The 16,972-nt window shown below is 42.9% G+C and overlaps 1 protein-coding gene across 1 annotated transcript in view; it reads left to right on the top strand.

The window, feature by feature from the left end:
• Nucleotides 1–16,972, top strand: part of LOC139749670 (ATP-dependent translocase ABCB1-like) — a 103,976-nt gene that overhangs the window by 1,157 nt on the left and 85,847 nt on the right. Inside the window, exon 2 of the mRNA XM_071663835.1 lies at nucleotides 14,528–14,661. Coding sequence (XP_071519936.1) covers nucleotides 14,546–14,661 — 116 coding nt within the window. The 5' untranslated portion in view covers nucleotides 14,528–14,545. The remainder of the gene's footprint in view (nucleotides 1–14,527; nucleotides 14,662–16,972) is intronic.

A 16,972-nucleotide genomic window follows, 5' to 3' on the forward strand; every position in this document is an offset into this window, starting at 1 on the left:
ATATATATATATATATATATATATATATATATATATATATATATATATATATTTTTTTATACTTTGTCGCTGTCTCCCGCGTTTGCGAGGTAGCGCAAGGAAACAGACGAAAGAAATGGCCCAACCCCCCCCCCCCCCCATACACATGTACATACACACGTCCACACACGCAAATATACATACCTACACAGCTTTCCATGGTTTACCCCAGACGCTTCACATGCCTTGCTTCAATCCACTGACAGCACGTCAACCCCTGTATACCACATGACTCCAATTCACTCTATTTCTTGCCCTCCTTTCACCCTCCTGCATGTTCAGGCCCCGATCACACAAAATCTTTTTCACTCCATCTTTCCACCTCCAATTTGGTCTCCCTCTTCTCCTCGTTCCCTCCACCTCCGACACATATATCCTCTTGGTCAATCTCTCCTCACTCATTCTCTCCATGTGCCCAAACCATTTCAAAACACCCTCTTCTGCTCTCTCAACCACGCTCTTTTTATTTCCACACATCTCTCTCACCCTTACGTTACTTACTCGATCAAACCACCTCACACCACACATTGTCCTCAAACATCTCATTTCCAGCACATCCATCCTCCTGCGCACATCTCTATCCATAGCCCACGCCTCGCAACCATACAACATTGTTGGAACCACTATTCCCTCAAACATACCCATTTTTGCTTTCCGAGATAATGTTCTCGACTTCCACACATTTTTCAAGGCTCCCAAAATTTTCGCCCCCTCCCCCACCCTATGATCCACTTCCGCTTCCATGGTTCCATCCGCTGCCAGATCCACTCCCAGATATCTAAAACACTTCACTTCCTCCAGTTTTTCTCCATTCAAACTCACCTCCCAATTGACTTGACCCTCACCCCTACTGTACCTAATAACCTTGCTCTTATTCACATTAGCTGAGTGATATATATATATATATATATATATATATATATATATATATATGTATAAACCTCAGGATCCCCTTCTCTGAAGGGGTCCATTCCAGCAGCTTCACGGCTACGCTACACCCAGGAATGTGTGTGTGTGTGTGTGTGTGTGTATGCTTTCTCTAGTAAACAGTTTTATAAGGAGGCGTTTGTTGTGCGAACAACTCTTCCGTCGATGCCAGTGCTCCTCTTCATTCACTCGTATTGATCACTGAATGCTGAATGTCAAGGTTGTCGTGAATGGGTTGTATAAGGTAGATAGTTGGCTGCCGAATTTTCAGAATGTCGAAAGCTAGTAACATCACCCAGTCTGGATGGCTGTTGCGACATTCAACATTTTAAGATTGCCTTTAAGGCATCTTATAACTTGTGAGAGTAAGGTAATGTTGGTACATCTTTTCACTAAATACTGAATATGAAGCGCAGTTGCTCTCTCAAGTGATGGCAGATAAGTGTGTTTAACACTGAACTTTAAAGGCTCGGATTGCGTCTATTATCATCTATTATGCTTCTTGGTTTATGTCTCCCTAACCTATTATTATCTATTATGCTTCTTGGTTTATGTCTCCCCAACCTATTATTATCTATTATGCTTCTTGGTTTATGTCTCCCCAACCCATTATTATCTATTATGCTTCTTGGTTTATGTCTCCCCAACCCATTATTATCTATTATGCTTCTTGGTTTATGTCTTCCCAACCCATTATTATCTATTATGCTTCTTGGTTTATGTCTCCTCAACCCATTATTATCTATTATGCTTCTTGGTTTATGTCTCCCCAACCCATTATTATCTATTATGCTTCTTGGTTTATGTCTCCCCAACCCATTATTATCTATTATGCTTCTTGGTTTATGTCTCCCCAACCCATTATTATCTATTATGCTTCTTGGTTTATGTCTCCCCAACCCATTATTATCTATTATGCTTCTTGGTTTATGTCTCCCCAACCCATTATTATCTATTATGCTTCTTGGTTTATGTCTCCCCAACCCATTATTATCTATTATGCTTCTTGGTTTATGTCTCCCCAACCCATTATTATCTATTATGCTTCTTGGTTTATGTCTCCCCAACCCATTATTATCTATTATGCTTCTTGGTTTATGTCTCCCCAACCCATTATTATCTATTATGCTTCTTGGTTTATGTCTTCCCAACCCATTATTATCTATTATGCTTCTTGGTTTATGTCTCCCCAACCCATTATTATCTATTATGCTTCTTGGTTTATGTCTCCCCAACCCATTATTATCTATTATGCCTCTTGGTTTAAGGCTCCCCCCACCCACCCACAAATCCTTGCGGAAGCTTTGCTCATTAGGAGGGAACTACCTTTTTGGCCATTGCCTCATTAATGATGGGTTCGAGTTTCTTACAAGTGGTGTTTCGTGCTCAGGAATCATATGGGAAGGATGAATGGTTATAGTTGCAAGTATTTATGTATGTAAGGCTATGCCTTATAATGTTGTAGCTTACTCATCACGGAAACTCGTACAACAACGAAGAGCAAAATACTGAGTAATTCCACCTAAAATTTAAGTGAATAAAGTGACCGTCAGGCTGCCAGATGAACGAAGTTGCCTAATAGTTTGGTGCTGGTCGCATGCAGGCTAGGCCTGACCTAGGATGATCAGTTTAGGGGCTGCTTAAGTCAGTCCGGTTGAGGAATGCCAACAGCTTATGAGGACTGTGTTCGTGGACTACCGTAGTCTCTGTATATACAAACCTAATCACTTCACAAAAAAAAAAAAAATCGCAGGGTTCCTTGAAGATGGTTGTGCCCCACACTGCCAATCAATTAACATTTTTACCTCATTTTAGACATACAATATATGCTGACCAAACATAACAGTATTCACATATAGTTTAAACATCATAAATTTGTGATCTAAACATTTATTTATTTATTTATTTTGCTTTGTCGCTGTCTCCCGCGTTTGCGAGGTAGCACAAGGAAACAGACGAAAGAAATGGCCCAACCCACCCCCATACACAATGTATATACATACACGTCCACACACGCAAATATACATACCTATACATCTCAATGTACACATATATATACACACACAGACACATACATATATACCCATGCACACAATTCACACTCTGCCTTTATTCATTCCCATCGCCACCTCGCCACACATGGAATACCATCCCCCTCCCCCCTCAAGTGTGCGAGGTAGCGCTAGGAAAAGACAACAAAGGCCCCATTCGTTCACACTCAGTCTCTAGCTGTCATACAATAATGCCCGAAACCACAGATCCCTTTCCACATCCAGGCCCCACACAACTTTCCATGGTTTGCCCCAGACGCTTCACATGCCTTGATTCAATCCACTGACAGCATGTCAAAACATAAATGTCTAAACATAAATGTAACAATTCAAGTTCAGCTAAACCCGAGGCAAGTGTATTGTCATATGGTACTGCTGCCTCCTTTTTTGTAGTACAGCAGAGTTTGTGAACTAATGAAATAGCCCAACGAGAAGGCGAAACGTTCATGTGATTTTTTTTTTTCTCTATATTATCTTGATTTACAGGAACCATATCACGTAATAGAAAGGTCTTGTTAGAGGTGAAATGTATCTTTGCAATATGAATATTATCCAATTTCCAATTTTTTCAAGTTAAATCCTAACCCTCTCCTACTCAAAAAAAAAAAAAAAAAAAAATTCTATGCGGGTTATGCCGAAATTTACTCAATTTACAGAATGTTTGTTCGTTTTCCATGATCAGTTTCAAAAAATTAAATGCAGTTTGTTTACATTTACTTTACGAGACTTTAAGATATTATATACAGTCACCGTGTACTGTATAAAGATGAGTATGTGGAGCTTGGCCTCGTTTACGATCATGGTTCTCTGGTTTTCAAAGTTCTTATTTTTGAGAGCTAGCCCGGCCTCCGACCAGAATTCTAAAAACGTCGAGATTAAAAGTGCCTAAAACTAACCACAAGCAATGTTCACTCCTGTGTAACTGCAGACCCTTGATTTTATTGCTTTGAAAAAGAAATCTAGCAGGAGAAATGGCAGTAGAATTATAAGGATAGTAATGGATATAGTCCTGTTTCCGTGTTCTGCAAGTTTAGACATAAAGTTTCCGTTCGTTCGGAAATAAAACTGCCCTGCAGCTGATTGTAACTGTCTAGTCATCTGAGTGACATTCTAATTGTATTTCTAGAACTGACGAAATTTCTACGAAATTTTAATGTAATCCCTTCAACTGAAAGGTTTACATCCTTAATTCAACTAACCACTGCTAGTGTTTGTTGAAAATATTCATCTACTTGTGGAACCGAGGAAGATTGTGGGGAAAAGCACTCTGAATATATTCATGATGGCTCAGGCGCGAGGAACTGTAACCTACAGTTCGAAGTGACTGGAAAGCCTATCATAGGAAATTATTTGCTGAAACGACGGACAGTGAACCCGGCCGACCATATATTCTACAAAGCACAGCTGTTTTCAAAGAAAGTGAGTAGTATAGGTGGTAACTGCGGACCACGTCTGTTTCACTTCCAAGTAAATATTAGGACTGTATAAAGAGATCTTCAGGGGGATTCATTCAATGTTTAGGTAAGTTTCATCTGAGTTTACAGTAGGATATAAGCAAGAGCGGTGTCTGTAACATCCATCTGGTCTTTATCGGGAAAGCTTAGTCTAGGACACTTGCGGAAGAAAGCATACGTTGTTCTATACTTGAGGTATACAACCGATTCTCAATAGGTTTGTGAGGTAAGGTGTTTGTCGATCAGCCTGCCATACTCGGTAATCCGTTACCTGTTCAGTCCTCTAAAGCAGTGGAGGTTCATTAGCTAGTCAGACGTTGTAAGTCATTCTGGTTGGTAGGTTGCCAGTCGCCCAGAATCGCTCGCATTAGCCATTCCGCCTTACACCCTCCTAGAACCCATCACTCCGTCCACACCAGTCATCCGGCCTTGAACCCATCACTTCCCGTATAAGTCAACCCGTCTTTAACCCATCACTTCACCCCCGTATAATTCATCCATTGCACTCATCATTGCGTCTTGAACTCATCTTCCCTCCCCGCACCCTTCATCCATTCTTGAACTCATTAACGACTGTTACCACGTGCAGGGAGGTAGCGTCAGTAATAAACTTAGGGGGAAAGAACTCGCTTGTCACTTTTATCTGTTATTTCCTATGGAAGGTGATATGGGAAGGGAGGATTTTCAGCTTTGAATTCTTGCTCTTCTTCATTGCAGGTTTGGATTCGGGTACAAATACGCGGGCCTCCTTGGTGTAATGGTTAACGTTACTTACTGTGGGTCAGCACAGGTCCTTTGGGTTAAGGCCAACATGTGTTAGAGTCGCGTGCGCGGCAGTCGGCTCACACCCAACCCAGGTGTTCATCCTCCCTTTTGTATATATATATATATATATATATATATATATATATATATATTAGTGGCATACGAGGTTGAAAGCTATGGCTCATTCTCCTTTTTATGTACTTTCAATTTGTCGTACAATTTTTCGGTTGTCTTCTTGGAGTTTCTTCTGGAGTTCCCCAAAGGGGAGCGACGTTTCGGAACTAACTTGTTCCATCTTCAGGCTGGATCTGATGGTTCTGTTGTGGCTGGCTACTTAAATACTTATTAGGTTCAGCAGGGTTGAGGAACAAGTTAATTGGGATGTAAGTTTGAATGGGGAAAAATTGAAGGATGTGAGGTGTTTTAGATATTTGGGAGGGGACTTGGCAGCGAATGGAACCATGGAAGCGGAAGTGAGTCACAGGGTGCGTGTGTTGAGGGGTAGGAGGGACGAAGGTTCTGGGAGCGATGAAGAGTGTGTGGAAAGAGAGAACGTTATCTCGGAGAGCAAAAAGGGGTGTTTGAAGGAATAGTACTTCCATCAGTATTATATGGTTGCGAGGCATGGGCTTTAGATAGGATTCTACGGAGGAGGGTGGATGTGTCGGAAATTAAATGTTTTAGGACAATTTGTGGTGTGAGGTGGTTTGATCGAGTAAATAATGAAAGGGGAAGAAATGTGTAGAAATTAAAAGTGTGGTTGAGAGAGCACAAGAGGGTGTGTTGAAATGGTTTGAACATATGGAGAGAATGAGAAAGAAAAGGTTGATAAAGAGGATATATGTGTTAGAGGTGAAAGGAACAAGAAGCGGGAGACCAAATTGGAGGAGGAAGGATGGAGGGAAAAGATTTTGAGCGATCGGGACCAGAGCATACAGGAGGAGGAGAGGCGTGTAAGGAATAGAGTGAATTGGAACGATGTGGTATACCGGGGTCGACGTGCTGTCAATGGACTGAACCTGGGCATGTGAAACGTCTGGGGTAATGCATGGAAAAGTCTGTAGGGCCTGGACATGGATAGGGAGCTGTGGTTTCGGTGCATTATACGTCACAGCGAGAGACTTTGTGTGAACGAATGTGGCCTTTTGGTCTGTTTTGTTGGCGCTACCTCGCTGAAGCAGGGGGTAGCGATGCTGTTTCCTGTGGGGCGAGGTAGCGCCAGGAATGGATAAATGCTAGCAAGCATGAATTTGTACATGTGTATATATATTTATGTCATAGAACATTCAAAGCTCCATCATCCAGGAACGAACCTGGGACCCCTTGTGCAAGAGGCAGGCATGCTAACCGCTAGGCTAAGGGACTGTATAATAGGAAAAAACTATTCGAAATACTAATTACTCGAATACCCTTCGTCTCACTATGGTGAGCAACGGGGTCTATCGGTTGTTTCCGAACAGAACACATAGCCAGCTGATAGCGTTTTACCGAACCTGACTGTACAACGCGAAGTTATATGAATACGAATAAAGTGTATATGAACGCGCACCTTCATAGAACATACAAAGCTCCATCAGCCAGGATCGAACCTGGGACCCCTTGTGCAAGAGGCAGGCATGCACAAGGGGTCCCAGGTTCGATCCTGGCTGATGGAGCTTTGTATGTTCTATGAAGGTGCGCGTTCATATACACTTTATTCGTATTCATATAACTCCGCGTTGTACACTCAGGTTCAGAAAAACGCTATCAGCTGGCTATGTGTTCTGTTCGGAAACAACCGATAGACCCCGTTGCTCACCATTGTGAGACGAAGGGTATTCGAGTAATTAGTATTTCGAATAGTTGTTTTCTATTATACAGTCCTTTAGCCTACCGGTTAGCATACCTGTCTCTTGCACAAGGGGTCTCATGTTCGATCCTGGCTGATGGAGCTTTGTATGTTCTATGAAGGTGCGCGTTCATATACACTTTATTCATATTTATATGTATGTGTATATGTTATGTATATGTGCGTGTGTGGGCATATATATATATATATATATATATATATATATATATATATATATATATATATATATATATATATTTATATATATATATATATATATATATATATATATATATATATATTTTTTTTTTTTTATACTAGTCGCCATTTCCCGCGATAGCGAGGTAGCGTTAAGAACAGAGGACAGGGCCCCTGAGGGAATACCCTCACCTGGCTCCCTTCTCTGTTCCCTCTTTTGGAAAATTAAAAAAAAAAAAAAAAAAAAAAAAAAAAACGAGAGGGGAGGATTTCCAGCCTCCCGCTCCCTTCCCTTTTAGTCGCCTTCTACGACACGCAGGGAATACGTGGGAAGTATTCTTTCTCCCCTATCCCCAGGGATTATATATATATATATATATATATATTATATTATATTATATATATATATATATATATATATATATATATATATATATATATATATATATATATATATATATATATATATAAGCTTAATCGACGGAGTCACGAGTGTAAAAATGTAAAACTTCCCATAACACGCAAATAGTAGGCACATACATCATACATTTTATGTCCAATTCCAGGCATTTATTCTTAATTGGATCGATGTGGTATACGGGGCACCTTGGTGCCAGTGAGTTGAATCAGGACAAGTGGAGCTGTGAAAGTAAACTGTGGAGTAGACGGTGGGTCTTGGCTGCAGATGGTGGGCCACTGTGTTGTCGATGCTATAACCATGACAGCCGAGAGAATGAGTGTATGCAGATGAGGCCGTTATAAGGCTGTTCATGACGCAGCCTCACTAAGACTGTTGAAGCAGCTGTGTAAATAGTAAAAGAAAAAAAGGTATTGTTATGTTCGCCATGTGAACATCGTTTTGTTAAGTTAGAAGTAAACAAGTCCATGTTTGGAACAGGCTTTGTCATACCGGATTCTCACAGGCACCGATGAGAGAGAGATAAAGGTTTTCCCCCCGTGACTCTGCTATGTTAGTGAACGCTGCGTTGATAATGGGTTCTCAAGGTCACTCCTTGGAACCGAATTCTGGTCTCCAGACACGTTCGTATATCAACTCTGTGGTTGATGACTTGCAGTTACTCGCACGAACATGGCTTGGTAATGTTCAGATGTGTAGTGGAGAGCGGAGGAAAGCTTTGAGATCTGCTGGGGATGCCTTCATCCCGACCATGTTGTATCCCTGGATGTAACGTACATATTGGATTAACTATGGCCGAGGTTTAGCAAAGAACTTTGTGAATTTGTTTCCATCGTTGGTGACTTCGGGCCGTAATTTAGTATTATTTTCATTTGGCTTTTACACTTTATAGATATCAATGTCTTTTGTTAACCATGTCTTTGTTAACCATTCGGTTTTATAGGTCCCAGTAGTTTAAGGCCCATCGATGGACGAAATTTAATAGAAAGGCCATCGATTTTATGTTTTTGAAGGTTATACTTCGATTGGAACGTTCTGGTTCCACGAGTCATGTCTTATGTACGCATAACCTTCAAAAAATCTTTTAAGTACAACCCCGAGAAAGTTCAGAACAAATGTATGACTAAGAACACTAATAACCTCTGGCAAGTTGCAAGGGGTGACGCAACACATGATTGGGATGAAATATTTATATACTTCATTTGGATGTAATCTTCATACTACATTTTACGTGCATCATTCTGTAACATTTTTTTTTTGTGGGAAATGTCACTTTCCTACGTAAACGTTATAGTAAAACGATAAATGGAAGTGAGGAAGCCTCGAGTGTTCTAACCCAGACAGTCTCCTCTCCAGTGCTTCAGGGCCAGTATTGACTTAGTTGTGGTAGGCTACGGTCGTCCGAACAAACGGTCGCCGGGTGTTCATTCTTTGCTCCCCGAGTCGCTGGTGGGTGTTATGTGACTTGGGAATAGAAGATGCATTCTCGATCGTGATGTTATTTAATCGAGAGATATCATTCGAAAACTTGGAAGGAAGTGATATCATAAGAAGCAATTTTCGTAAAGAAAAAAAACTGGAAATAACCTATTTTGAATGTTATCACTCTTCTAAAGACATGAAGGGAAATTATAAGAAGTCCGTGCATCTGCGGCGAGTGACCGAGCTTCCCCTCCACCTTATGTTGGTCTTGTTACACCTCCTCTTTGTTGATAGTCGTTATTAACGGTAAGAGAACTGCTTGATGCAGTGGAGTACCATCTGACCAGGCCATGGGTACCGCTTGGCAGGTGAAGGATACTACATTTCGTCAGGTTATGGGGTACGGTGCCTCGCACCACCAGATAGCCAGTGGTCTCTTAATGTCACTAGTTAGTGGGCAGATGATACGACACCTCATAGTGAGCGAGGATCAATGCGACGTCACTAGCTAGTTGGCAAGGGTCACATGTCACCATCTAGCGGGCGGGAGTCACAGTGCATCACTAAGGTAGCAAGCGAGGGGTCACAATTCTCAGGAGAGGGTCACAGCATCTCACCAGTTACCATGCGAGAGTCACTACGTCACCAACCGGCGGGCGAGGGTCACAATACCGTCTCCAGCAAGCGGGCGAGGTCACCTCATTTCTTCAGCTAGTGGATAAGGGTGACCAGATTTTTACTAGCTAGCGAGTTCGGATCCATTAAGGGGCAAGTGTCACCACACTTTTCCAATTATCGGGCTTAGGTCTGCGACACCAGGTAACGGTGTGGGCTCACCACACGGCACCAGTTAAATGGTGATGTGTCGCAGCGGAGCTCACCACACATCATCAACCAGCGGATGGGAATCACCAGTTAGGTGGAGAGGGCCATCATAAGTCACCAGCTAGCGGTAGGGTCACCAGGTCGTGAGTGAGGGGACACTGTATCTCGAGGGTGTGGGCGAGGCTTATTGCGTCATCAGGAAGGAGGCGAGGATTCGCCTCACGGCACCAGCCAGCATGTAGTGCTTATCACCCGGCACCAGCTGGTGGCCAAGTTACCACACGTCGCCGGTGGTTATCACTTGGCACCAGCTAGTTGCCTGGGGGTCACTACAGGTCACAGATTAGTTAGCGAGGTTCAGGTCATGAGCGAGCATCATCCCATGTCACCAGCTAATGGGCGGAATGACGTCACGTCACCAAGTAATGGGCGTGCGCCATCATACGTCATCAGCTAAGTAGGTGTGGTCTCACACATGTTGCCAGTTAGTAGAGGGAGTCGCCGTGCGTCACCAGTTAGTGGGCGAAAGCCACCTCACCACCAGCTAGCAGGAGAGGCTCACCACGCATCTCTGTCTGGCGATCGACGGTCACCACGCATCTCTGTCTAGCGGGCGAGGGGTCACCACGCATCTCTGTCTGGTGGGCGAGGGTCACCACGCATCTCTGTCTGGCGATCGACGGTCACAACGCATCTCTGTCTAGCGGGCGAGGGGTCACCACGCATCTCTGTCTGGTGGGCGAGGGTCACCACGCATCTCTGTCTAGCGGGCGACGGTCACCACGCATCTCTGTCTAGCGGGCGACGGTCACCACGCATCTCTGTCTTGCAGACGAGGGTCACCTCAAGTAACAAGCTGACGGTCGAGTGTTATAATATCACAAGATAACTGGCGTGGGTCATCAGAGTAACGTCACCACTTACCGTGAGGAGGTCTTCACACATCACCAGGTAGTGGGTAGGTGGGGTCATCATAGATCACAAGGTAGCGGATGTAGGCCATCACAAGTCACCAGATATAAGGCAGGTCACTAGCTTGCAAGCAAGGATCATCTTACGTCATTGGTAACAGGTGAGGGTCATTTTACGTCATTGATAACAGGTGAGGGTCATTTTACGTCATTGATAACAGGTGAGGGTCATTTTACGTCATCGGGTGGCGGACGAGGGTCACCAGGTAACAACGACTCTCGCCACATCACCATTGAGTTGGCAGATGTTATCATGTCACCGGTTAGCGAGGAGGGGAGGTCGTGTCACCACACCTTATCAGCAAGTCAACGGGGTGTTCAGCAGCTAAGGACAAGGGCACTGTGGTGAGTTTCTGTGAAATGTACAGTGGAGGAATGGGAACATAGTTACCTCCAGCCCAAGATACGGAGGGAAGGTTGAGAAAGAGGCAGAAATAATTCCGTAAAAGATGTGAAAGGGTAACGAAACTCAGAGATGTTCGTTGGCGAAGCTACAGGCGGAACTCCAGCCAGGCAGCATTTGCAAGAGAACATGTGAAGCAGGGTAAACAAGGGAGGGAGGAACGAAGAATGTAAAGAGTATTGCCAACAAGGCCGGAGAAAATCCAGACCCATTCCATAAATCCATCGGCGGTAAGTTGACAGTGAGAGGATGATGTAAGGGTATGCTAGGATCTGAGGATGATGTAAGGGTGTGCGAGGAACTGAATAGTAAATTCATTCGAAATTTTCGCAGTGGTAGTGTGTGGGCCCCTCAACACCAGTGAGTGGGGTTGGAGGCATTAGAAAACGATGAGATCACCAGAGAAGACATTAACAGACTACTGTGGTAAGTCTTGATCCGTACAAGACTGAGTCACAATCCTGATAATGTCTCTCCATATGTGTTGAAGATTTGAGCTGATACTTGACACAGACTGCTTGGAATGTTCAAGATATCGCTGGAAAATTATAAAATGCTGAGGAAGTGGAAGAGGGCAAATGACATACCTGATATAAGATAGGGGAGATCGGGAGGAGGTGAAGTTTAGACCGGTCACCCTGAAAAATGCGATCTTTAAGGTACTGGAAAAGAGAATCGGAAATCAAATGGATGATTTCCTGCTCAAGAGAAACTAGTTTTGTGAGAGACTGTTTTACCACGAGAGATCTGTAATAGACAAAAGAGAGGCTAGATGGATTTGTTTGTCTTAACTATCTGTAAACATTTGACACTTTACAGTATGGAAGGCTTATAAAAAGCGGGATCACTAGGCTTCGTGGAAGGGAACAAAGTACATGCGTATGTGTCATAGGATCCTTCCTGGAATGGGGTAAGGTCACCAGCCGAGCGAGGCAGTGTTCTCTTCTGAGGCACCATTACACATCATCTGTTTAAATGACTTGCTAAAGGGCATGGAATCCTAAGTGAATGTGTTTGGCTATGAAGTAAAGTTTACGAAGGAAGTGGATTGCTTGAAGGAGGATTGCTAAGACGCCATTGGTAAACAAGCGTTACCATTACCGGTGTGTCTTAGCTACGTCTACGTCCTCACTTGGTCCCCTTCTCTGTTCCTTCCTTTGGAAAGTAAAAGTTGGAGAGGAGAGTTTCCAGCCCCCCGCTCCTTCCCCTTTAAGTCGCCTTCTACGACACGCAGGGAATAGCTGGAAAGTATTCTTTCTCTCCTATCCCCCAGGGATATATATATATATATATATATATATATATATATATATATTTTTTTTTTTTTTTTTTTTTTTTTTTTTCGCTGTCTCCCGCGTTTGCGAGGTATCGCAAGGAAACAGACGAAAGAAATGGCCCAACCCACCCCCATACACATGTATATACATACACGTCCACACACGCAAATATACTTACCTACACAGCTTTCCATGGTTTACCCCAGACGCTTCACATACCCTGATTCAATCCACTGACAGCACGTCAACCCCGGTATACCACATCGATCCAATTCACTCTATTCCTTGCCCTCCTTTCACCCTCCTGCATGTTCAGGCCCCGATCACTCAAAATCTTTTTCACTCCATCTTTCCACCTCCAATTTGGTCTCCCACTTCTCCTCGTTCCCTCCACCTCCGACATATATCCTCTTGGTCAATCTTTCCTCACTCATTCTCTCCATGTGCCCAAACCATTTCAAAACACCCTCTTCTACTCTCTCAACCACGCTCTTTTTATTTCCACACATCTCTCTTACCCTTACGTTACTTACTCGATCAAACCACCTCACACCACACATTATCCTCAAACATCTCATTTCCAGCACATCCATCCTCCTGCGCACAACTCTATCCATAGCCCACGCCTCGCAACCATACAACATTGTTGGAACCACTATTCCTTCAAACATACCCATATTTGCTTTCCGAGATAATGTTCTCGACTTCCACACATTCTTCAAGGCTCCCAGAATTTTCGCCCCCTCCCCCACCCTATGATCCACTTCCGCTTCCATGGTTCCATCCGCTGCCAGATCCACTCCCAGATATCTAAAACACTTTACTTCCTCCAGTTTTTCTCCATTCAAACTTACCTCCCAATTGACTAGACCATCAACCCTACTGTACCTAATAACCTTGCTCTTATTCACATTTACTCTTAACTTTCTTCTTTCACACTTCTGAAGTTCATACAATTTCATTTGTTATATTCCAATACATGTGGCACGATATGTGTCGTGTACACAATCCACCTCATCAGGTGCCAGTACATAACAAAGTTATTTAAATCCCGGCATCACACTTTATTCCGCCGTCCAACACCAATCTTTACAGACCAAGCACTGTGCTTTGTCTGGCCGTAACCGCTGTAAGGGAGAGTGATTAAGGGGGAGCACGTGGCGGATATTGACCTGGGTAGCTGGGTGTGTCTTGGGACAACTTTTTTGTTTATATTTTCGCGTTTTGCAAGGTTTCTTATAATGATTTGATTGAGACTAGGATGGGCTTTAAATTTGCCTTGTCGAAGGCGTGAGCGGCAGTATTTCTACTCCGTAAGGGTGCGTGACACTTAGCAAGAGCCGTGAATCAATGAGTGGTTGCGCAGTGATTTGGAGCTTAGGTAGTCTGGCTGCTGCCACGCAGATGATCCGATTCAATTCTCGTGGTAGAGAGAGAGAGAAAGAAATTCTTTGTAATTACTCCGGGACCTTTGCAAACGCCCTTGCAGTCCTAGACTGCACTACTTCCAGTAGTAGGGAAATATAAACTTCCGTCGGAGTGAGATCTTTAACGAGACGGTACTCCCAGTGATACAGTCTCACCGAAGGGAACTTTTCACTCGCAGAGGGAGTCCGGTATGACTAACTGGTTGGACGTGAGGAATGAGATGCCACAGGTTTGGTTGGAATAAGCAAGAAGGTTAGGTAAGTTTATAGGGAGGCATGGAGGAGACACTTGGAATACAGATTTACAGTGATTAGTATATAAGATAAATGTATTTGCCCTGATGTACTTTTCTCTATGTAGAAGTCCCGGCAGTTGATTGCCTTTCAGACTAATATTTTATACAGGAACTGATGAAAGTCATTTTATTGGATAGATAACCTGCAGTGACAATGCATATTCATTTTTTTTTATAGATAACCTGCAATGGCAATGCATATATAGTCATGTTTTTAACATTACAGGTCCACTAGTGTTAAGCTATGGTAGCAAAATCTACTGGAGATGCCAGTGTGAATGGCACAAAGGAGACGGGCATGGAATTAAAGATGAACACTGGAGGTCGAGACACACGCATTGATATGCAGCTTTCTGATGGGTGAGTTAATTTTGTGTACTATGAGACTAACGGAAAGTACATTAGGATATTGATTGAAAAACCTCTTGTTCTCGCCCATAGCCTATCTTGGATGTTGTGCGGGATGGAGGTTAAAAACATTTGCTTCTTATCCCACACCCACCCCTACCCCAAATAGGGTGTACTCATAAGAATTCTCTTTGACCAACTACGTAATACCTTTGAGGCCACCTGATACAAATCCACCACAGCTATCGTGCAGTAAATCGCTGAGGTCAGTGATATCCTGGCGAGCCGGTGATAGGCGAACATAATTTAGATAACCATATTCACCTGCTTACACTTGTGTTGTTGCCTGTTGTATTTCGTAATAAAAGTCCTCTTTTTTGACCTTCAGAGATGTAGAAAGTCTTTCTTTAAGTCGTGACGTATAACACGATTTGAAAGTTCATCATTATTTCTAGAATGTTGGTGCATTTACAGATGTCACCGATGTCACTCATTTTGCTGTTTCTTACCCTTCATGATATCATCTGTAGGTGTTCGTGAGGCCTAAAGTCTCGCTCGTCAATGAGTATACTGATGATCCGCTGGGAATTAAGTTGGTGGGTATTTACCCAAAGAGGGAGTCCTTTTCATAACTCGTGGAACTATTTCTTTGCTGAACACGACTAGGATTTTTCTTCAGTATCCCACACCTTCAGCTGTACACTGTTATTATCACGAATGAGTGTGGCTTTACGAGTGGTGACGATTTTAGGAGAGTGTGAGAGATAGCATTTTGGTGAGACCCTGTGGGAGGCAGGAAGCAGTGGATATCATTACGGCTCTCCATCACTGGAATTATGATGTAGGTCGTGATAAGGTAAAATAGGTACAATTACCATTTCGAACATCCACCTGTGTTTGGATGTTGAAATTACCGATGGTTTTAGATGTGTTTTACATGATTCTGACCTCTATTTCAACCGCAGATCACTTCCTTTAGAGTTATACCCCACCCCTTCCTTTCTTCATTGATAATGGGGGACCATTATTGGGGACTGAGGTTTTGGATGAGGGAAATCACCAAAAGTAGTGATTTGCTATAGAAATGAACGGTCGGAATCGTTCAAGACATTAAAAACCATCGGGAAAACCATTTCAATGAAATCTAACCTAACCAGGGCCTTAATGTCTCAAGCGGTAATAATGTCGATGATAATAGGGAAACAATGATGATGATAGAGGTGGTGTTGAAGGAGATTAAGTAGAGAGGTAATTTGATTTGTGCCGATGTCCCCGGCAAGTTTATTGTGCACCCCATGCTCATCCTGTGAGCGGTAGCGCAAAAGGATTATAGGGGTCACAAAGGGTCTTAGTCAGACACTGTTATGATGGAAACTGTGTATGAGGCACTTGAAAATCAGGCTTCAGAGACGAACGCACAACAATAAGTACAGACACGAACTCATTGACGTTGCCATTGAAATGTGATCCTCCATCACTTCAGTCTATGTGTTCAGACACTGTATGGAAGCCTCTATTCGCTATAGGAATTAAACAGGTTCTGAGAGTAAATCGATCCATTACCAAATACCATGGTAAGTAAAATTTTATCCCTAATAATACTCTTTTGAAGCTTTGAATTTGAGGAATTGAATTATTGAAAAAAAAAAAAGAAAATGACGGCCACATACTGCTGAAATTCCTGCTGACCAGGTCTTTTTTTTTTCATCATTGTGATTAAATGTTACCCCTCATGTCTGGAAAACATTTAATTTAAGATGCGAGCGCATCTTGAATTATAAAAGCGTCTCCTTGGATATAAAATTACACGTTGAAGCGGTTGGAAGCTGGCTGCATTGTTCAGAATGTAGATAAGATTGAAGCCTCTACTATCATGAACACAAAGTTAAAAGCAAGGAAGGTGGGTCGTTCAGACAGTTTGTAGGAGAAAAATTGAAGATAAGCTGAGCGAAGGTCGTGTAATTGACGGGTGTAGTAGGGTGGTTTTATCCGTCAGCTGTTTTAAGGATCGCTTGACAACATACCAACTTCGTGTTACCACATCTTTCTGCATGGTCACTCCATATCATACTATGTTACGCAACTTAGCGTTGAAGAGATACGTAAAATTAAGTTTGTTGATAGACACCAACTGTTCAGCAACATCAGGCAGGGCTGTGTGACCAGTTTCACCAATGAAAACGGTTGACGCATTACCACTCACTACACCGTTTTATCCACCGAAGACACTAATTACTTGTGATCAACGCATAGCTAAGACCACCAGTGCTCTTGAACATATAGAAACTCCTGACTGACAAGAACATAGCCCAGAGTATCTATC

The sequence above is a fragment of the Panulirus ornatus genome, chromosome 8, assembly GCF_036320965.1.
Source record: "Panulirus ornatus isolate Po-2019 chromosome 8, ASM3632096v1, whole genome shotgun sequence".
NCBI classification, from domain to species: domain Eukaryota; kingdom Metazoa; phylum Arthropoda; class Malacostraca; order Decapoda; family Palinuridae; genus Panulirus; species Panulirus ornatus.